The sequence below is a fragment of the Coenobita brevimanus genome, chromosome 52 (genome assembly GCF_032717465.1).
Source record: "Coenobita brevimanus isolate Jiangsu-jjx chromosome 52, ASM3271746v2, whole genome shotgun sequence".
Classification (NCBI taxonomy): domain Eukaryota; kingdom Metazoa; phylum Arthropoda; class Malacostraca; order Decapoda; family Coenobitidae; genus Coenobita; species Coenobita brevimanus.
In genome coordinates this window covers 355,833-378,463 of record NC_137005.1, presented here as the reverse complement: position 1 = coordinate 378,463, position 22,631 = coordinate 355,833, and the positions used below count along the sequence as shown (strand labels likewise).

The following is a 22,631-nucleotide window of genomic DNA, read 5'->3' as shown; positions in this document are numbered from 1 at the left end:
TGTGTGTGTGTGTGTGTGTGTGTGTGTGTGTGTGTGTGTGTGTGTGTGTGTGTGTGTGTGTGTGGTAGGGGAGTGTTGTTCATGGTGAAGTGTGAAATGTGACTGTGTTCTGCTGTCCTGTTTGTAAGAAGGGTCACTGTAGATTTGGCTGGTGCTATTTTGAGCCAGCTGGTGGTGAACCATTCATGTAGTGTGTTGAGGTAAGGTTGGAGGATGTGTGCAGCTGAGTTTGCATTTTGGTGTGTACATGTAAGTGTTATATCATCTGCATAGGAAGCTAAAAGTATCTGTGGTGTGTGGGGAGTGGGTATGTCATGCATGTATAGGTTAAAGAGTGTAGGGGACAAAACAGATCCTTGGGGGACGCCATTTCTGAAGCTTCTGAAGTTCGAAGACTGATCGGCAAATGTTACATGTGCACATCTGCCTACTAAGTACAGACAGCTTCCATTGTGTGCAAGCTCAGAGTCCGCGAATCGCACAATACGCGAGTGACCAAAAATAATAACCAAAAATCCTTGATTGCGCGAGTTTAGCTCACAATATGCGAGGCAGAGGCAAGGAGTGGCCCAAAACTGCTACTTACCCTGACTACGCGACCCCCTTCCCCGCACGGTGCCAATAGTAACTTAGAAGCTCGTGGGGAAGGTGCTCAAAAGGAGTCTACAGTAAGATCTCGCCAGTAATGACTTCAACAATAACATTTTCAGCAATAATGGTAAGTTAGAATAGATACCCAGTTTCTACAATAATGTTTGGATTCACCTGAATGACAGTTATTTAGCGAATACCAAGTTATTATACTGCCAATACGTCCATAACAGGAAGAAGAATGAAACAGAAAAAAGAGAAGAGATGAAGGAAATTACCGAAAATGCGAGTAGTAGCAAGGAGGAGATGGAGGATCCTCCCCTCACCATCTCCCCTCAATAACGGTTATTTAGCAAATGCAGAGTTGTTATACTGGAAATAAGTCCATAACAAGATGAGAAATGAAACAGAGAAACAAAAAGAGATGAGAAATGAAACAGAGAAACAAAAAGAGATGAAAGAAATTGCCGAAAATGTAAGCAGTAGCGATGAGAGATGGAGGATCCTCCCCTCACCATCTCCCCTGACTCGCCCACCGTCGTCCCCTCCTCTTCCACTGCCCCACCTGACTCACCAGCCGCCTCCCCCTCCACCTCCACAGCCCCACCTGACTCACCTGCTTCATCTGGCATACCTGCAACCCCCATCACAATGACTGTTGTTGCATTCTGGAAGAAATGTAACATTCGACAGGCTGTAAATTTCTTCGTCAAAGCCTGGAATAATATAACATTGGCAACCGTTAACCCCTACACCGCAGGCATGTTTACCAATGTTTTGCGTGTGCCGCGGGGTTATTCGGGCTCCGACAGACTCTCAAAAAATATTTGCCAAAAATCAATTATTAGTCCTAGAATATTAAAATTACATATGCTTATGGCACATACCTTCAGCTTTCTCCTGGAATGTTTGTTGAGCCTTCGTCGGTTACCATAGGACTTGTGGAGACCTCTGAAGTTGGGTAACGAAGTCTCCACTTTACACTTCCCGACAACCCGTAATATGATTACCACAGCCAGATATTGACACTATAAACACTACTCTATGATTTTCAAGTAGTTTGGGATCCATACTCCAAAAAAAAAAAACCCACTGTGAAAGCAATGAAAATTATGAGCGCGTCTGACCGTCGCACTTGCGCTAGTTCGCTCTTGGTACTCTGTCATTTATTATTCATAAAACCCCTCACACTTTATATTTCTATTACTATATAACACTTATATATATCTACAGTCTTTATCCATAAGTTTCCTTCAGGAGTATTAGTTTATTGTCACTGTAGGTATTCAATTTCTTTCAGTAAAATACGTAGCATTCACTTTCTCGTCCTGTATACTAGCATTGAGAGTGAATGTCACTTTCAATTTCACTCTCATAACTCATAGTATTCAGACATGCTAGAGTGAAACTTTCACTTTCATTACTCCTAGTATATATATTCGTATTCTTATAATACTACTTGTTTACATTTCTATTTACGTTCTCTATTTTATTTACGTTATTTACATTTCTATTTTATTTACACTGTGTTATGCACTGTCACTTGAAGTAACTTATAAAACTATTTTCCACTGTTCACGTATATTTACATTCATTACTTTCACTTGCTGTTTACACATTATTTACAATTCTAATTGCACTGTTTTACTCAATAGAAAGATCGTAGTCACTCTTTTATCAATTGTCAGCCCTTTACCTCTTTCCACACGAGGTTTAGTCTGGGGTAAAGGTCACAGGACCCTTTGCATGGGGGTGAAAAGGCCCTGAAGCTAGCAAGAGCAAACAGACGTACCCCCACACTGGAAGATGAGAGTGAACTAACAAGGGTAGGCCGGGGTGGTGGCCTACCTAGGGAAATCAGTACTGCCAATGTTTAGCCTCTTGACACAGCTATTTATAGCAGTGAAATGATTGGCAGGAAATCTAGACAATACATTATAAATTAGGTAGTTCCAGGTGAATGTAAATATCACTTAGGCTTCTCCCTTCCCTCCTTATATGTATATTTATTACGAATAGATTATACGGCATATTTCAAGGGGAAATAAACAGCGAAAATTAGCGAACGAGTGCACATGAGGTGTTGTCAGGTGATAATTAGCCAATTCTAAGTGTTTGGCACTCTCACTTACCTTATTTCTTTCTTGTATATATTATTTGGTATAAGAATAGGGCATAGGGCTTATTTCAATGGATGAAATCAGTGAAAAATTCCAGGGAAGATTTACATAGCGTAACACGGCCAGACAGGCGAGAGGATAGGGTAATGGAGGGGAGTCAAGAACGGGGAGAAATGGCTAAATTGTCAACAATGGATGGGAGTACAGATGAGATTAGGAGTGCTGACTAGTGTTGGACATTGGCAGTACTGATAGATAATACAAGCCACCACTTGGAAGCCCGGGTGAATTCAAAATAACACAGAATCACAAAAGCGACGCCCCGCGGTATGATCCCTTGCTCCCCAGCATCACGAAAGTGACGCCCCGCGGTATGATCCCTTGCTCCCAAGCGTCATGAAAGTGATGCCCCGCGGTTGAGGGGTTAAAAAGGCTAAACAATCCACACACAAAAAAAAGGTACTTCACAATGCATGTGGAATAAAGACCATTCCATCCACTGTCGGGTTAAACAAAAGCAGGCTATATTTCTGAACTCAAATATCAAAGCTGCTACTTTCTGTTAGTGGTAGGTGGGGGCGCTCACCATCCACTCACTCGATGTAGTGCTGCTCTCAGATGACTGCCCTTTCCTTTCTCTTCCTTCCTCCTTTCCCTCCTTCCTCTTCTGTCTTTCTTCCATCATTCTTTCCTCTTCCTTCTGTCTATGGGTGACTCTACATTGAGTGAAAAGCCAAATGGTTTCCTGTACACCAGGAAATATTTACTATGCTGGGTGGTAACCATACAATAAAATTATGGCGCCTGGTGGTTAAGTGGGTAATTAAGGCGCTCCAGTTGGATTGAGCCTGTACAGGTTTATATCCAAGGGCTGGTTCGGGTATATTGCTCATGTAATGCCACTCAAGGATGAATAAGGCTGATTACTTTCATCTTAAATGCCGGGACCAACTTGAACAGCCCCAGGCTCCTACATTCCTCATGAGGCAACACAGGATTGGATGATGATGATGATGATGATGATGATGATGATGATGATGACGATGATGATGATGACGATGATGATGATGGCTACTTTCTGTACACCAAAACCCCATTTTCAAAAATTTCTTTCATCTAAATGTGTAACAATTTAACTTCCAGCTAATGTCAGACTGTAACCAATACTGTTTCAAACTGAAATACCAAACTTGCTTCCCTACCTCAGAATATTGTGTTAAAAAACGAAAAGGAAATATAAAAATTTGTACATATTACTATTACAGTAGTTTGGCCTACAAGGAATTTAATTCACCATGAGAGAACACCAAAACAGAAGGGCTGAATAAGAATGTTGCAGAAGAAGAAATATCAATGGTATTAATAGCCTATAAGCAACTAATCAGAGTACAGTATGAAATGGAAATGTTACTCTTGCCAACTACTATACTGTCAACAAGCTATTAGTAAATTATAAAGTAAAAAATAAAATGCACACCTTCACTACAATGCACTGGTAGAAGCTTTAATAAATATAAATTAAGCAAATTCCATGATAACTCATAATACCCAATAATGTACAGTGTATGAATGCACTTAATAGGCATTATTTCAAGAAGCAGCACCTGAACACCAGTTGTTAGGGATAAACAAAAGATCTAAAGCATGACACATACCTTGGGTTTTCTACCAACTGAAGCTTTTTTCCGCTTGCTGCCCTTACGACTGTAAGTTTCATCATCAAAATCTTCCTCAGACTCAAAATCATCTTCTAACTCATCATCAAACGTAGGCTCATCATAATATGTTGTCCATTGTTCTGGCTGAAAAAAACAAAACAAAAAAAACAATCAATCTATCATGTTACAACATGTCCTCACCTGAGTGCACTCATTCTCCATCACAGATTAGCATTTATTTGGGATGATGTTTACACAAAAATGCAAAAGATATCTTTTGGGAGAGATTAACCAACACTCAAACAAGCTCAGTGTAGTTATCCTCTTCATTCGTCAACCTGTCCCTTCATGTCACTCCACATACTCCTCTCAAGTAACTCATTTCCACTGCTCTCACTCTTGACTTGTTCCCCTCTTGCAAGGTCCACGCCTCGCTTCCATATGTCAGGGTAGGGATCACAATACTATCATGCAGTGACTTCTCAACTTCCATACTCACCTCCCTATTTCTCATCACTGCTTTCAGTGAACCAACAACCATCCTTCCCTGCTGTACCCTTTCAAGCACTTCATCCCCCAAAGTTCCATCCTTAATCATCACACTACCCAAGTACTTGAATGCAATCACATTCTCCATATCCTCACCATCCAACCTCACTGTACATTCTGTGACTTCATTCCTCTCAAACACCATAACTTCACTTTTGTTTACATTAACTTTCAGCTTCCTTCTCCTACACACTGTCCCAAATTCATTCACCAAACCTTGCAACTCCCATTCATCTTCACTCAACAATACTGTATCATCAGCAAATAGCAACACCAGAATCTTCCAAATCTCACTCTCTTTCATTAGAGCCACCCCCACATCCACCGCCCTACGCTGCACCTCCTTTACAACCTCATCCATGTATATATTAAACAGCCATGGAGACATCACACAACCCTGTTTCAGTTCCACAGTGAGATCAAAGAACTCACTCAGCTCACCATCCACTTGCACTGTAGCCCTAGCTCCTTCGTACATACTCTTCACAGCAATCAACATTTCCCCTCCACCCCATATATTCTTAATACCTTCCACATACCTTGCCTATCTATTCTGTCATAAGCTTTCTCTAAGTCCATGAAGGCAGCATACACTTTCTTTCCCTTCTCTAGATACTTCTCCACTAAACATCTTAGAACAAATATCTGATCTTCACACCCTTTTCCCTTCCTAAATCCCCCTTGTTCTTCTCCAACTAGCTCCTATGTCATATGCCTAACCCTATCAATGAGTATTCTACCATATATTTTACCAGTCACACTAAGAAGGCAAATACCCCTATGGTTACCACATACTTCTCTCTCCCCTTTTCGTTTGGATGAAGGAACAATTATACCTGATTTCCAGTCCTCTGGAACCCTTCCCTCTTCCCATATCAACTCAACAACAATCTCACCCCCATACCTCAGCATTTCACCACACACTCCATCAATTCCTGGGGCCTTCCCCATCTTGATCTTCTTCATAGCTTCCACTACTTCCGCCCTACTGATCTCTTCCTCCCTCCTCTCATCTCTTCTTCTCCCAGCTATTCCCCAACCACTTATAATTGAATTGCTCTCACTCTCTACACTCAACAAATCCTCAAAGTGCTCCTTCCATCTCCTCAATTTCTCTCTCTTCTCCACCAACAATCTATTATTCATATCTTTCACTCCCCTACTATATACTCTTTCACACTGCCTTATTTTCTTTACCTCCTTCCAAAACAATTTCTTACTCTCCCTCCATTTCACACTCAGATTCCTCCCAAACTCTTCATCCACTTTCTTCTTACTCTCCTTCACCAGGCTCTTCACCTCCCTTCTCCTGCTCACATATACCTCTCTCTTCTCTCTCTCATCTTCCCCCCTACCTCTACTCGCTAACCATTCACTATATGCCTTCTTCTTTTGTTCCACAGCTCGTTTCACCTCAACATTCCACCATGCTGTCCCTTGCACACCCTTGCATCTCCTCCTCACTCCACAAACCACCTCACACGCTGTGCCTATCTCTTCCGTGAATATCTCACATAGGTCTCCCACCCCTTCCATTTGCTCTAGCTCATACTTTCCCAATCTTTCTTCCACTATATAGGTAAGCCCTTAATTCATGCGAGGGTTACGTTCCCAGACCCTTCGCGTATGTGGTAAATTCGCGTATACATTCTGCCCTTGTGTGCACATAATTACGCATGTCTACTAAGTATATTACATCTGAATAATACTATTTATGCATTACATACACCTTATAAACTAGCATAAAGTATGAAAAACAACAAAAATGTAAGAAATTTAACACTGAAACCTGACAAGCACAGGCGTAGGTGGAGACACTTCAGCAGCCTGGTGCACAAGCCCTCACTGCCTCCCATATGCTACATTCTGCCTTCTTTATTATCCAAACAGTTGACTCATTCACCCCAAACATACGGTTCCAAGCCAGTACACAGGCGTAGGTGAAGACACTTTAGCACAGTCTGGTGCACTAGCCCTCACTGCCTCCCGTATGCTACGTTCTGTCTTCTTTATCGTAAGAACAGTTGACTCACCCTAAACACACAGTTCAGAGACAATTCACCATGAAGTCAATTCACCATCAAAACATGGACAATTCCATCATTCTATAATTATACTTATTATTGATTAATTAATACTTTAATAACTAATTTTCAGGTAGATTTTATAACTCATATAAGTAAAAAACTAGTGTACTGTACTTGCTGAATAAACTGGTATGTAAATAAATGACGGGGAATCGTCCTGACGGGGAATTGTCGCCGACATTCCTCCCTTAAGTTTGTCCAACACTTTAACTTTCTGTCAGCAACATCACTTTACAGTCCGTAAATGTTCTTAATTACAAGAGTTATACTATATCTCTTTCAGTGTTTTACCTGACGGTGGGTATAAGTGGGGGTAATTTATGTGGAGTAAGGTGATATGAAGGGGTAAAAGCTAGAGTTTTGGAGTGTTGCCTGAACACATTATACCATTATGCATGCAAACATATAGCTTGAATGGCGCGGATTTGAGTACCATGGTCCTTGTCCAGTCCCTATTGCTGGTGGTACTCGAGGATTGAGTGTGTGTATACATATATATATATATATATATACACACACGTAGGTCCCGTTATACGACCATTCCATGTACGAGAAACTGATGATACAATCTGAGTAAATTAGGGACTATTTCAATGGTTAGGGTGATTATGGCTATGTATGTGGATGCTCGCACCCAGGTAAAAGTGAATGGAGATTTGAGTGATGAGTTTTCCGTGAATGTTGGTGTGCATCAGAGGTCAGTCTTGAGTCCCATGTTGTTTATCATGGTACTTGAAGCCCTTTCACATGATTTTAGAAACAGACTCCCATGGGAGATGTTGTATGCTGATGATTTGATGTTGATTGCAGAGAACAAAAGGGAGGCAGAGGAAAGGTTCAGGAAGTGGAGAGATTGTATGCGGCACAAGGGCTTAAGGGTAAATGCAGATAAAACAAAAGTGATGATATCTAGGGTTGGCGGTGGGACTATCAAAGACGAGGGAGAGTGGCCATGTGCAGTTTGATACAAGGGCGTGTGAAGTAATTCTATTTTGTGCGGTGTTTGTGATAAATGGGTGCATAAGAGATGTAGTGGTATCAGAGGTAGACTGCGAGATAATGCTGATTTTATGTGTACGGTGTGTCAGGGAGAGCAGGTGGAGATTGTCAGGCGTGAAAAGATTGAACTTGCTGGTGAATCTCTTGAGTGTGTGGAAGAGTTTTGTTATTTGGGAGACATGTTGTGTGCTGGAGGTGGCACTGGAGCTAGCTCTGTTGGTAGGGTGACAAGTGGTTGGAAGAAGTTCAGGGTGCTCTTGCCTCTTCTGACATTGAGAGGGCTCTCTCTATGTGCTAAGGGGTCTTTGTATGCAGCATGTGTTAGGAGTGTAATGCTATATGGTAGTGAGACCTGGGCAGTAAAGGAGGAGGATATTCGCTGGCTCAGACGTACAGAAATGACAATGATTAGGTGGATGTGTAGTGTGTCCCTGCGTGCAAGGTCCGGGGGAGCTGGGTATACGATGGAAAAGTTGAGAGGTAGGATGGGATTGGAGTGTATTGGTGCTGTGATGAGGAGAAGTAGATTGAGATGGTTTGGACACGTGGAGAGGATGGGGGATGATAATTGGGTGAGGAAGGTGAGAAGTGTTAATATTGGGGGTGGGGTTATCAGGGGTAGACCGAGAAAGACATGGGACGAGGTAATTAAGTGTGACCTTAGGGTTAAGGGACTGAACAGGGAGGCTGCAATGGATCGTCCAGCGTGGAAAGCCGCCATTAGGTGACCAAGGCCGACGCATTCAAGCATGTTGGAGCCTTTAAAAATGAAACAAATGAAACAAACGACATTCAGTCTGGGGCGAGGTGGGAGGATTCTAACTCTCAAATCTCGGGGAGAAATAGCAGAACTGCTCAACTGGCGAATACCAGTTTCCTGCCTCCAACACAACATTACCACCTATAGGTGAGTGTTATGCATGTTTAATATGTTCAATGAATATGCAGTCATGTTATTTTCAGATATGTTTGTTGAGTTTAGTAACGTACTTATATTAGCTTCACAACTTACCTTTGGTGAGGTCCTTGAACCAAACCAATATTTTACCATTAGTTATGTGCTTCGTTATACAAAAATTCATTATGTGATTATACCAAAGGGAACCTGACTGCTAGCAGCGTCGACAGCCGCCATTAGGTGACCAAGGCCGACACATGCAAGCATGTTGGAGCCTTTAAAAACGAAAAACGAAAACATAGTGTACATACATACACACATACATAATACATACACACATACATACATACATAAATGTGATGACAGTATGGGTGGCGAGCACAGGATGCCTATAGATATATGACATACTTGAGAGCTCCCAGAATATTGTGCATACATTTTAATTTAGCCTACTATATGGATGTCCATAACCATGACATGATATTGCATATGTATGGATGCCAACAGCGGTGAATGGATTAAATCTATACGCAGTATTAGGTACTGTATTAGATAAACATATCTTACTGCCATTACAACTTTCTCAGGCTGTTGGACAGGTTCCTCCACAGCTGCAACAATAGCTGCTGGATTCTCCACTGTTGTGATGGTGTGCTCATCAGGGTCCTCCTTCTCTGCCTGCAATATTGCAATTAGTTACTAGGATAATCTATATCAAGGGTCAGGGAACTTTTTAGGATACTGCCCAAAAATTTATCTCAGTAAACTGAAATTACCCCCCAAGACTTAAAATGCCATGCCTGTGTACATGTCAACAGTATGGCAGGAAAGCAACAAATATCATGATACATGACACATGGTTTTACATCTTGTTCACTAAAACTTACATTATTTATGTGAAAAATAAACAATATGAGGCGACTAAAAGGGTTGGCGGAGGGTTAGCGCCCCTACCCGGAAAACAACTAACTAAAAAGATGAACAAGAAGCCTCGGAGAAGGACTGACCAAAAGATGACGATCAAGGACTGGACAATGGAAATGATACGGATCGCGACGTGGAATGTAAGGGGAGCGAATGATGAGGTGAAAGAGATAGAGATTGTCCAGGTGCTTGAGGGTGCAAAAGTGGATGTATGTGGAGTAACTGAAACTAAATGGAGGAGGAGTGTGAGAGAATGGGAGTATGTATGGGGTATATGTGCAGGAGTAGGAGAGAATGAGAGGCAAAAGCAGGAGTGTGTATTGTTGTGAGTAAAAGATGGAAGGAGAATATAAGACAGTATGGATCAGTTGGCTCAAGGATTGTGAGGGTAAGACTGAAAGTTGGAATACAAATATGGGCGATTGTGTGCGTGTAGGCACCAATTCAAGATTGTGCAAGCTGAGTGAGAAAAGAATTCTGGACAAATGTGGAAATGTGCATGGAAAAATTTGAAAGAAATGAAGGAGTGTTTTTGATTGGCAATATGAATGGTAAAGTAGGCAATGTGAAGGTGGATGGAATAATTGGTGAGTGGGGTGTGCCTGCTGAGATAGATGAGAATGGCAGTGCATTAATGGGCATTTGTGCTGGGACGGGGTTGGTGATAGCCAATACCCTCTTCAGGCACAAAATGATCCACAGGTATAAATGGCGTGTGATGAGAAGGGTGGGTGGTGAACTGAATGAAAGGAAGGCAATGACTGATTATGTGTGTGTGGATGAAAGGATGCGAAGATGTGTAATGGATGCAAGACCTTAAAGAGGCTGGGTGAGTGGACTTTCTGACAACTACTTGGTGGTGGCCAGAATCAAGATCCAAGATGGAGAAACAGAAGAAGGGAAGGATGGGAGGAAGGAGAAGTTGCAAGGAGAGTGGAAAGGTTACAATAGGATGCAAAAAAGGCAGAGTATAAGAGAGAAGTGGATGAACGATTGGGTAAATATGAACTGGTACACATGGGGGACATGAATGGTGTGTGCAAGACATTCACAGAAGACATATGTGCAGCATGTGATGTGCTGTGTGGGGTGAAGATAAGACAGAAGGGGGTGCAAGGAACAGCATGGTGGAATGAAGAGGTGAGACAGGCTGTGGCACAAAAGAAGGAAGCATACAATGAATGGATGAGAAGTAGGGGCGTGGAAGAAGTTGAGAGGCGGAAGAGAGAGTTATATGTAGAAAGAAAGAGAGAGGTGAAAAGATTAGTAAGAGAGAGTAAGAAGACAGTGGATGAGGAATTTGGAAGGAAGCTGAGTGTAAAGTGGAAGGACTATAACAAAATGTTTTGGAAAGATGTGAAGAGAGTAAGAAAGGGTGGAAGTGAAGTTAGCAGGGGAGTGAAAGATAAAAATGGTAGATTACTAGTGGAGAAGGTAGAAAAAGTGAGCAGATGGAGAGAACATTTTAAGGAATTGCTGAACATAAAGAATGGAAGTAATGCGAGTATAAGTAGCTGGGAAATGGCTGGGAGAAGGAGAGCGGTGAGACGACAGGAAGAAATCAGTAGGACAGAAGTTTTGGAAGCAATGAAGAAAGTTAAATTGGAGAAAGCCCCAGGAATTGATGGATTGTGTGGTGAAATGCTGAAGCATGGGGGAGAGACAGTAACAGAATGGATGTGGAAGACATGCAGACTGGCCTGGGAGAAAGGTAGAGTCCCGGAGGATTGGAAGTCAGGTATAATTATTCCCTTGTACAAAGGAAAAGGGGAAAAAGAAGTGTGTGGTAATCATAGGGGCATTTGTCTTCATAGTGTAATAGGAAAAATGTATGGTAGGATACTTATTGACAGAGTTAGGGAAATGACAGAGGAATTAGCTGGAGAAGAACAGGGAGGTTTTAGGAAGGGAAGAGGTTGTGTAGATTACATATTCATTCTTAGGTCTTTAGTGGAAAAGTTTCTGGAGATGGGAAAGAAGTTATATGCGGCCTTCATGGATTTGGGGAAAGCATATGACAGGGTCGACAGACAAGGATTGTGGAAAGTATTAAGAATATATGGAGTAGATGGGAAGTTGTTGAATGCTGTGAAGAGTATGTATGATGGTGCTAAGGCAGCAGTGTGTGTGGATGGTGAACTGAGTGAATTTTTTTCTTTGAAGGTTGGGTTGAAACAGGGATGTGTCATGTCTCCATGGTTGTTCAATCTGTACATGGATGGGGTAATAAAGAGATACAAGGTAGGGCAGTGGATGTTGGAGTGGCCATAGTGAGAGAGGGTAGTGTTTGGATACTTCCTGTACTGTTGTTTGCAGATGATACTGTGTTGTTAAGTGAAGACGAAAGTGAGCTGCAAGGCTTGGTGGATGAATTTGGGAGAGAGTGTAAGAAATGGAATCTAAAGGTGAACGTAGGGAAGAATAAAGTTATGGTCTTTGAGAGAGGTGAAGTCAGTGAATATACAGTGAAGTTGGATGGTGAGAAAATGGAAAATGTGAGTGTGTTTAAGTACTTGGGGAGTGTGAAAAGTACGCATGAAAGTTTGGAGGGTGACGTGACTGAAAGAGTACAACAAGGAAGAAAGGATGCTAGTTCCTTGAAAGCAGTGATAAGAAACAAGGAAGTGAGCATGGAAGTGAAAAAGTTACTACATGACAGTATTGTGATACCAACTCTAACGTATGGAAGTGAAGCCTGGACATTGTTGGAAGGACACAAGTCAAGAGTGAGAGCAGTGGAAATGAGTTACTTAAGAGAAGCCTGTGGAGTCACATGGAGAGGTAGGCTGACAAATGAGGATATAAAGGAGCGTTGTGGTGAGGATGTGGATGTGATAGGAAGCCTTAGGAGGAACAACCTGAGGTGGTTTGGCCATGTGGAGAGAAGCCCAAGGCCAGGGTTACTGAAATCTACAACACTTAGGAGCAGGTGGATAACTTATGCTGCTGCTAGCACTGGACGACTGGAAAATCTCAAACTGTATCACTGGGATTACAAGCAATGCATACTGCATATGGTTTACATTAGCTACTTCCTAAGCATGTGCCAACACCCCTTCCCTCCCTGTTCTTTACTTCTTCCCATGCACCAACCATCATACCTCCATGAGTGAACCAAGGTAGGAGCGCCGCTGGGCTTTCCACCGTCTGGCAGGATATGTATACACCTGACCTTGTAGAATTCCTGGCATCCTGTGTCGATCACTCACAAAGAGGTGACAGTGTCGTTGTGCTACCCCTGCAAAGATTACAATACACTATACATGCCATCATCATCATCATCAACAACATCCCAACCTCCCGAAAGCAAGAGAAGAGAAAACACGACAGAAGGAGAACAAATCAACAGCATACCCTGTGAAACATACTACCTAAACTTTTTCAAACCAATGGCATGTTTTGCATTTTATTCCAGCTAATACCAGATTATTTCATTTGGCTTCACGAGACTTTCTGATGTAAAGAGATTAAATATTGCCATAAACAACCACTTCATAACTAAACATCCATCCTAACTTTAAATAAAATCTCAAACTAGTAGTCTAATGAAAATGAAAAATATGTTACCAGGCAGTGGGTTAATCCCTTCAGCATGATGTCCTGCTCACTTAATTCTTGTTATTGCTGAATAATTTTTGTTCAGCTAAGGAAAGACCACCACTCTACTGATCTTGCTATAGAAGGCATCTCTTGTTGTTTGGTTTTTCAACTTTTTTTTTTTTTTTTTTTTAAATGTGTCCGACTCTGGGCATAGGCTTCACAGCCTGCTTTCAAGGCCCAGTAGTCCTCCTTCATCCTATACACCTCTACATGTCACCATGTTTTCCTCCTGGTTACACAGGCCCTTTTCTTCAGTACCTGAATCTTTAGTACCATGTCACGTATCAGTAATTTGTGCTGCTGCATACACTCTTCACCCCTATAACCTTCACATCCTTAACTGGTGTCCTATAAGCCATCCTGATCAGGATATAGTCCACCTGGCTGTTATTACCTGGACTCATATGAGGTCGCCAGCGGAGAAGGAGCTTACATGCCATGATAGCTATGTAGAGTTATTAATGTTTAAAGTCTTGCAATAATTACCGACACAGTTTGACTGAAATGGTTAATTATGATACACCAAATTATTGCTCTGGGTGAGTTCTGTTTAGTCATACTCTAAAAAATATATAAAAAGTGAAATTTAATTATAACAGAAAGTAAATAGTTATAGCTATTTTCTTGACCCATAGAAAACATTTGCATAAGCTCAACATTATGTTACCAAATAAACCTCTTAGGTGAAAGCAATAAACTATATAAGTTTTTTTTATCTTAATCCTATTAGTTGATTTTTAGTGAATTTTTATAAATCAAAACTAAGAAATGGTGGGGGACAGGGCGACGTGGAGGCGATTTGTTTGTGGCCACCCCATACGCGATGGAGGTGTATGGCAATAGATAGATAGAAAATTAAGAAACACCGTACTGGCACTTTTTGACAAGCCTTTCAATTTAATAAAGACAATGTAATAAAGACATACACGTAAAATTTTTAGCACAGCATTTATTCAAGGAACACTCACCAATCCAACAAGGCCATTATGCTTATGAGGTTTGAGTGATGGAGAGAGCTAGTAGTCCAAGAGGTCATCTGGGTCAGACTCCATGTCCCCAGCGACGTCCCCACCTTGCAGTTGCCGCTGTGTTGCGAATATTTCCTCAAAGAAGGGCTGATGAGCTTGCTGTACATACTGTGTGAGGTCCTTAAGGTCTTTCAGTTTCTCTGGAGTCACCAGAACTCAATTTGGATATTTTAAAGGGGGCACTATGTTTGCAAGATTGAACTTTGCAGCATCGTACTTTTGAGCATGACCTTTCTGGAGCTTCATCTTCACAGGTTCTAAGTCCCCACACAAACACTTGACTTCAATTCCAATGGATTTGGGAGGGAGAAAGCAAGCCAATCTTGACCTTATGTACAGCTGAAGAATGGGCCCTTTATTATGACTTGTTTCACCACGTTGACAGAAGAGGACTTGCGCAGAAACTTACCATGCACAACTCAAAATTGGCAACTCAGGCGTGTAAGCTCCTACTCCGCTGGGAACCTCATATGAAATCTGTCTACTCTTTTCTTTTCCTAAACACTGTGTTGTAACAACCATGTTCATTGCTTTTCCAAACTATAGTGCCCTCTCACCTCCTGTATTCCTTGTACCATATGTGCATCCCCCCTTTGTGCTGCTGCACCCATATTACCATGAAAATCCCCTCCCTAAACTACAAGCTCATCATCCCCCATACCTTCACCCACATGTATCAAATTATCCTACCATCTGTATTTTTCTTCATTATCCACACTGACCTGTAGAGCATATGCCAAAAGGATCATTACCGGTTTTCCAAACAATAATTTCAACACTACAGTATAATACTTTCATTTACTCCCACCACATTCATACCTTAACTTGTCAATTTCTGTAGAGCACACCCACCCATCATATCCAGTCATATTTTCCTTCCCAAAAACCCTGTACCTACAATCCCTCTCAACAAGCATCTTTGTTGGTTCTCTTGTACACCTAACTTCCTGTATATATTATGTCCATCCACCACTTGCCCAAGGTCTCTCCCATCTCACCCTTCCTCTTCTACCCCTCATAGTATCTACATTCCAAGATGCCACTCTGAACCTCTCATGTGATTTTGGTCCTTCAGGCTTGCTTTTTACATTATGCTTGGTTTTCTCCAGTCACGTAAATAAAAGGTGGAGACAGACCACAGATCCTGCCCATCCACACTCTTTCAATTATTATTTCTATTATCATCATCATCCGGACCTCCTTTCCCACACTAGGGTGGGGTGAGGAGTAGCAGCGTCCAGACAGCCAAAGTTTGTCCAATTCAATGGGACATTCACTCACCATTCAAGCCCACAGAAAACTGGCTCCATTTAATAGGCCAAAAAATTTCACCACATTCTGTAGCTTCACATACACTATACTTATCCGATAGAGCCAATCCAAACCCAGTCAAGTTAAAATGGGGGCCAAATCACTGGTCACGCACTTCTCACAAAATTCATCCAACCATCTTGATCTCTTGTCAGTCCCTTTGCATCACCAACTTATAAACCTCTCTTCCTCACACACTCATCCACCAAATCCTTCTACCTTCTCCTTGGTCTACCTCACCTCTTTCTTCCTTCAAATTTGCTCACATATACCCTTTACACCACCTACTGTCATCCATTCTCTCCACATAACCATAACATCCCAGTACACTCTCTTCCATTCTGGTTTCCACAGACTTCCTCACTCCGCATCTTTCACGAATCACATTATTCCGTATCCTATCCAATCTCCGCACTACACATACATTCCTCAGCAGTCCCATCTCCACTGCTCTTCCTTTTGACTTTTCATTTGAATGCCACTCCATTGTCTCACACCCGTAAGTTAAAGTTGGCATTAACACTCCTTCATGTAAGCCTTGTGCAGCTGCAATGTTTAAGCCTCTGTTTCTTATCAAGGCCTTCATTACACCAGCTACTTTCCTTCCTTGTGTCACTCTACTTTCCATTTCTTTTGCAAATCTTCCCCTCTTTTTTATCACTACACCCAGGTATTTGAACTCTCTCACCAATTCCAGTCTCTCTCTATTTACTATACCATCACACTGGGAGTCACCTTCTCTCAATTACCATCACTTTACTCTTTTCCATATTTACTCTCAAGGCATGATGCTCACAGATATCTACAAAACTCTGTACTAGTCACCCAAGCTCTTGTCCAATATTTGCAAGTAGCACTTCATTAGCAGCATACAGATAATCCATCCATTACCATTAATTACCTATGCCATCCCTCCCTCCAATACTCATGTCTTTACTTCTCTCTTCACCCCATCCATAACTGAACAACCATGGGGACATCACACAATCTTGTCGCAACACACACTGACTGTGAATCATTAACTTAGATGCCCATTTACCCTTACACATGCCTCACTACCATCATAAAAATTCTCAACAGCACCTAGCAGCTTACCATCTACACCATACTTGCACAAAACCTTTCACAATCTTTCTCTGTTTACTTTGTTGTGTGCTTTTTTCCAGATCCGTAAATGCCATAAACACCTTCTAGTCTTTCCTACAAGCTTTCTCCAATATCTGTCTCACTGCAAATATCTGATCTACTCATCCCCTGCCACTCTAAAAGCCACCCTGTTCATCACTAACTAAGCCTTCTGACATAGTTGCTACGTTCTGAATAATAATTCTTCCATTTACCTTCCCTACAAATACTCAACAGACTTACACCACGATAATTCTTGCACTCACTTCATTCACCTTTATTTTTGTTCAGAGGTGCAATCGCAGCCTTTTTTCACTCTACTGGCAGCTTCACTCATTTATGCCTTCTTACATATCTCCAACAAGCACTTCATTCTGCTCTCTCCACTACACTTAATATCTCTGCATACACATTATCAACCTCAGCTGCTTGCCCATTTTTCAGCTCCTTCACACCGTTCTTACCTCTACGAGTGTCATGTTTCCTGGCACTGCAAACCCTCTCTGTACACCCCCAAAACCAACCATGTTTACAATCAAAACCATTTTCTATTCCTAGCTGCCACCAGAAAATCTTACTCAGCCTAGTTAAGGTCCCTGGCAGTGAAGAGTGTTTGACTTTATTGTACATTACTGGCAATTCCTTCAATACGACGATATCCATATTACAGTATATTCTGGCTCATACCAAACAGATTTACTGTATTCATAAAAAATACCCCTGGTAGTGAAGGGGTTAATTCAACTATCTTCTGAACAAAGTAAATAAACATATAACAGACATACCTGTCTGACCATCAATATATGGTTGTCGAAATATCCTGTCCTTTCGAATTCTCACATTGTATCTGGCAGAATTTTGCATGAGTTCCTTGTATCCAGTGTCATTTATGAAACTGTGGATAAAAAAAAAAAAAAAAAAATATTAGTAATAGACAAACAGTACCTGGATCTTAACAAAGTTATGTATGGTATCAATCATTTAAGGTTAACCATTGAAATACTTTATCTCTTCACAAAACCTTTCAAACAACAAAGTATTTTTCATTATACAGTACTGTACTGTGCAGTACAGTAAAATGCATTTATGATATATAATGTATATGAAATGTCAAATCATCTGTATGGTCAACTGCACACCAGCTTCGGAGGCCTTAAAAACTGCTTCCTTCTGTAAAAAATTGACACTGATTTCTTGTACTCCTGTGCATTAATTATGGTTTACAATGCACACTACAGGTACTGAAAAAGGGCAACTTCTAGAAGAGGAGCTGCTTTGCTATGCAAACAACCCTCAACTCTTTCCCTATCCATCAACAGAAGGATGGTGGACTGAAGGAGAAGAGAATCTTCAGCTTTCATTCTACTGGGTTCACACCCAGATGAACCTAGGGCCACACCAAATGCAATAATCTTTATTGCCTATTACAACAAAAATTAACTGGTTAAGAGACAAGAAGTATTGGAAGAAAATTAACAGCATTTATGATTAAGGATTGGAATATGTACTAAATTGGCATGAACATAAAAAAAAAGTTGGGATATACCAGAATAATACCTCATTAAAAAGGCAGTGTGTAATTGCATTACAATAAACTTTCCACAATTTAAGTATCGAGACACTTCATAGCAACATTTCAGAACGAAAGATTACAGGTATCTATAAACTGTTAGACTTTCATTTCAAAGACTATTGTACTTGAGATCAGAGGTATACTACATTTAAAATAAGGATGTTACTAAAGAAACATATTACTGAAAATGTTGCATTGAATTAGATGCTGAATGTTGGATTAATGGATTTGTGGGTGGTTCATGATAAAGCCAAGTAGGAGAAATGATGGAAAGTTCTTAACATATCTGATGCTGGAGGGTTTCTTGGGTGCATCCTCACAATTAGGGTGGCAAAGACCTATTGTGGTTGATACCTTTAGTATAAATGCCAGTGTACAACATACACAAACTGCCTAAGAAAGTCCCTGAAAGTGGGACTGAGGGTACTGCTGACGAGGCTAAAAGAGCGAAACACTACTGTACACTGGTGAGTGAGATGCAAGAAGATGAGTGACTGAAAGGGAGAGAAGTACACTGACAGAATGGTCTGTTCAGAAGTTTAAACATTTGAAAATGAAACATAGAGACAACAGTCAAACACACACCTTGCTGGTAATTGTGAGTGAGAAGAAAGGAGACAGGAGGAGGAGGATCAGCAATATTGATGACCAAGTACCTGGTAATCCTCTCCTGCCATATCCTTATTCCTCTCCCACACAGTTACCAGAGATATGGTACTCGAGAAAGATGTCTTTACATGGTGGCACTAATATAACTGTGTGGCTCCACTGCCTAATTATACAAATTTCCATCAACTTCCGCTCTGTTTCTCAAAAGAAGAACCGTGGACAGCAGGAGAAATGCAACTTCAGCCAGCAGGCCACCTCCAGATGAGCATGGGGCCACATCAGCAAACAATAGCAACAACCAGAGTTATGGCTAACTAGCTGCTGCTTCATTATCACAAGCTTCACACTCTGTCTATCTATCTATTGCTAGATGCCTTAATCCCGTATGGGGTGGCCACAAATAAATCGCCTCCATGTTGCCCTGTACCCTGCCATTTCACTACCCTGCTCCCAGCTCACATCCCTCTCTCTCATATACCTATCCACTCCATTCCTCCATCTCATCCTTGGCCTCCCCCTCCCTCTCCCCCCACCCTCGATCTAACTCACATACACTCTCCTCATCAGTCTCTCACTCTCCATCCTCTCCACATGGCCAAACTACCTCAATATGCTTCTCCTAACACTTCCTATCACATCAACATCCACACCTCAACGCTCCTTCACATCCTCGTTTGTCAGTCTGTCTCTCCATGTGACTCCACAGGCTCCTCTCAAATAACTCCTTTCCACTGCTCTCACTCTTGAATTGTGTCCCTCCAACAATATCCAAGCTTCACTTCCATATGTTAGAGTATCACAATACAGTACTGTCATGAACTTTTTCACTTCCATGATCACTTCCCTGTTTCTTATCACTGCTTTCAAGGAACCAGCAACCCTTTTTCCTTGTTGTACCCTTTCAAGCACTTCACCCTCCAAACTTCCATCCTTACTCATCACACTACCCAAGTACTTAATGTACTTACATTTTCCATTTCCTCATCATCCAACCTCACTGTACATTCACTGACTTCATTTCTCTCGAAGACCATAACTTTACTCTTCCCTACATTCACCTTTAGACTCCACTTCTTACACACTCTCCCAAACTCATCCACTAAGCCCTGCTGCTCCCCTTCATCTTCACTTAACAACGCAGTATCATCTGCAAACAACAGTACAGGGAGTTTCCAAACACTGCCCTCTCTCATTAGGTGCATGTGGAGTCACATGGAGAGATAGACTGACAAATTAGGAAGTGAAGGAGCATTGCGGTGTGGATGTGGATGTGATAGGAAACGTCAAGAGAGAAACATACTGAGGTGGTTTGGCCATGTGGAGGGGATGGAGAGTGAAAGACTGACAAGAAGAGCGTATGTGAGAGTGGAGGAGGAAGGGGGAGGCCAAGGATGAGATGGAAGGATGGAGTGGAGAGGTACATGAGAGAGTGGGGTGTGAGCTGGGACCAGGGCAGTGAAATGGTGGTGGACAGGGCGACATGGAGGCAATTTGTATATAATTCACCGGGTCGGTCAGGATCACTTGATGGTCGTGATCGTCAGCTTTTACCCTCCCGGAAGGGAGCTGAGAGCTCATATAGTCCGATCTAAGGGCAAGGCTGTGACCTTCACACACGCACACACCCGTCCCCTTGCTCAAGGGGGACAGTAACCACCCACTTCGTCAGTGAAACTTTTCACAACCTGAGCGAGGCGCGAACTCCCTTCCACCAGTTGGCAAGCGAGAACGTTACCACTGCACCAGCGAGCGGTGTGGTCACCTCTTACTGGGATTATGGTGTATGGCAATATATTGGCAGACAGAACACTATTAATTGGAGGTGTAGTAACATTACTGCCGTGCAAACTACGGTAACGCAGTTTACGTTACTCGGTAGCAAAGCTTACTGCTAACCACCCACCAAGTTTCCCTGCCCAAGAAGGCCTCCTAAACAGAAACATATGTACATTAACAAAAGGCCATACTTAAACACAATAAATTTTTCATATACCACATGTGGGCATTTTATTTTTCGCCGCTCAGGGAACGCGAATACTTTGACCAATATGATTACCAGATTATACTACTGATTTAAAACAACAACACAGGATATACCTTAAAATTTTCTCTAAGGTTGTGCTCTCAACTGTTGCGACTGCCATTATTACTACTTCTTGAGTGACTAGTTCATAAATAACACTTGTAATTGCCAATAGTCAGTACAGGATCATCTTTTGTTTACGCTCCAAGCCGCTGATGCTAAGTGCATTCACAGATGCGTAAAGTTGCCATCAAGTATTGACTGAAAATAAGATTTTTTATGTGATAACATATAGAAAAATCTAAAGATCATACAATTAAAATTTTGATGTAAATTATTTACAAAAATTAGTCAATGAATCCTTTGCAAAATTTTTTGGTGATTTATATCAATGTGTTACAGACTTTTTGCGAATATTAAATAAATTAATGTTTAAACACACAGGGAAGCGTTATGTAGCAAAGTAAATTTTCTTTTTAATGAAGGTTGGCTGTTAGGCAGCCTGCGTATGCACAGTGAGGATCTATCCGTTCTCCCCTTTGGGGCTAAGATGCGAATGAATGTGTTTAAATGGATGAGTAAATGGCGAGTGTGTCGTCCTGTTTCGGCTACCTCCCTTTCCTTGGGGGAAGCAGCCTAGGTATATAGATAGATAGATAGATAGATAGATAGCGTATGCACAGTGTTGCCAATTTAGCTTTTTTCTCGATAGATCTAGCTTTTTTCCTTATAATCTGGCGGGTAATTTTTCTCATTTGTGTTACTGATAATAGAAATACAGAACCACAAAGTACAATAGTAAAATTGAAAATTAAATACCCCTGTATCTAGCCAGTAAAAATTGCATATTCCTTAGTCGACCATTTTCTCTGGCGCCGCTATAATGATTGGTCACGGCCAGTAGGTTACAGGGAGGTTCTTGGATATGTGTGTTCTGGTCAACAATGCCATTATGTCTGCTTGTAAATCATCATCCCCAATCCCTTGTCCTTCCGAACTACCATTCCCAATCCAGTACACAGCAAATACATGACATATATAGAGTCTTCTCTTGGTATCAATATTTTATTGCCTAGCTACTGTAATAAGAATATGTAATCCGTGGGTACCTAACATTTTTGTACAATAAAAGACTAATATTTCAACATATCTAACATTTTTGAGGTCCATCTAGCGGGATTTGTAATTCACAGTTGGCAACCCTGTCAGTCAGAGCGAGTCAGATTTGAAAACAAATCGGTTGGAGTTGTTTATGTCTCCGTGTTATATTGATCCTGTGAGTATGATACTTCATTTTAGTACATATACATCATTACTCGGGTTACCACTTTTTATACAGGTTGAACATGAACGTGAAGGATTTCTGATTTACCTAATAACAAGCTTCAAATGACCGTTTTAAAACCTCAGCAGTAATGCTCAGTCTAGTTAAAAAGAAAAAGAAAAAAAAAGGGAAACGGTAATATATATATATATGTTGCATATCTGTCTCCTATGTTTTAATACAGCCTAGATGATATTTAGAGCTCGATCTAA

The 22,631-nt window shown here is 41.4% G+C and overlaps 1 protein-coding gene across 1 annotated transcript in view; it reads right to left on the bottom strand.

The window, feature by feature from the left end:
- Positions 1–21,216, bottom strand: part of LOC145400362 (zinc finger protein ubi-d4 B-like) — an 80,937-nt gene extending 59,721 nt beyond the window's left edge. Inside the window, exons 1-5 of the mRNA XM_080272867.1 lie at positions 21,170–21,216; positions 17,676–17,785; positions 12,928–13,064; positions 9,470–9,580; positions 4,367–4,513 (exon numbers count right to left, since the gene is read on the bottom strand). Of these exons, the coding sequence (XP_080128993.1) occupies positions 4,367–4,513; positions 9,470–9,580; positions 12,928–13,064; positions 17,676–17,785; positions 21,170–21,216 (552 nt within the window). The remainder of the gene's footprint in view (positions 1–4,366; positions 4,514–9,469; positions 9,581–12,927; positions 13,065–17,675; positions 17,786–21,169) is intronic.
- Between the last annotated feature and the right edge of the window lie 1,415 nt (positions 21,217–22,631).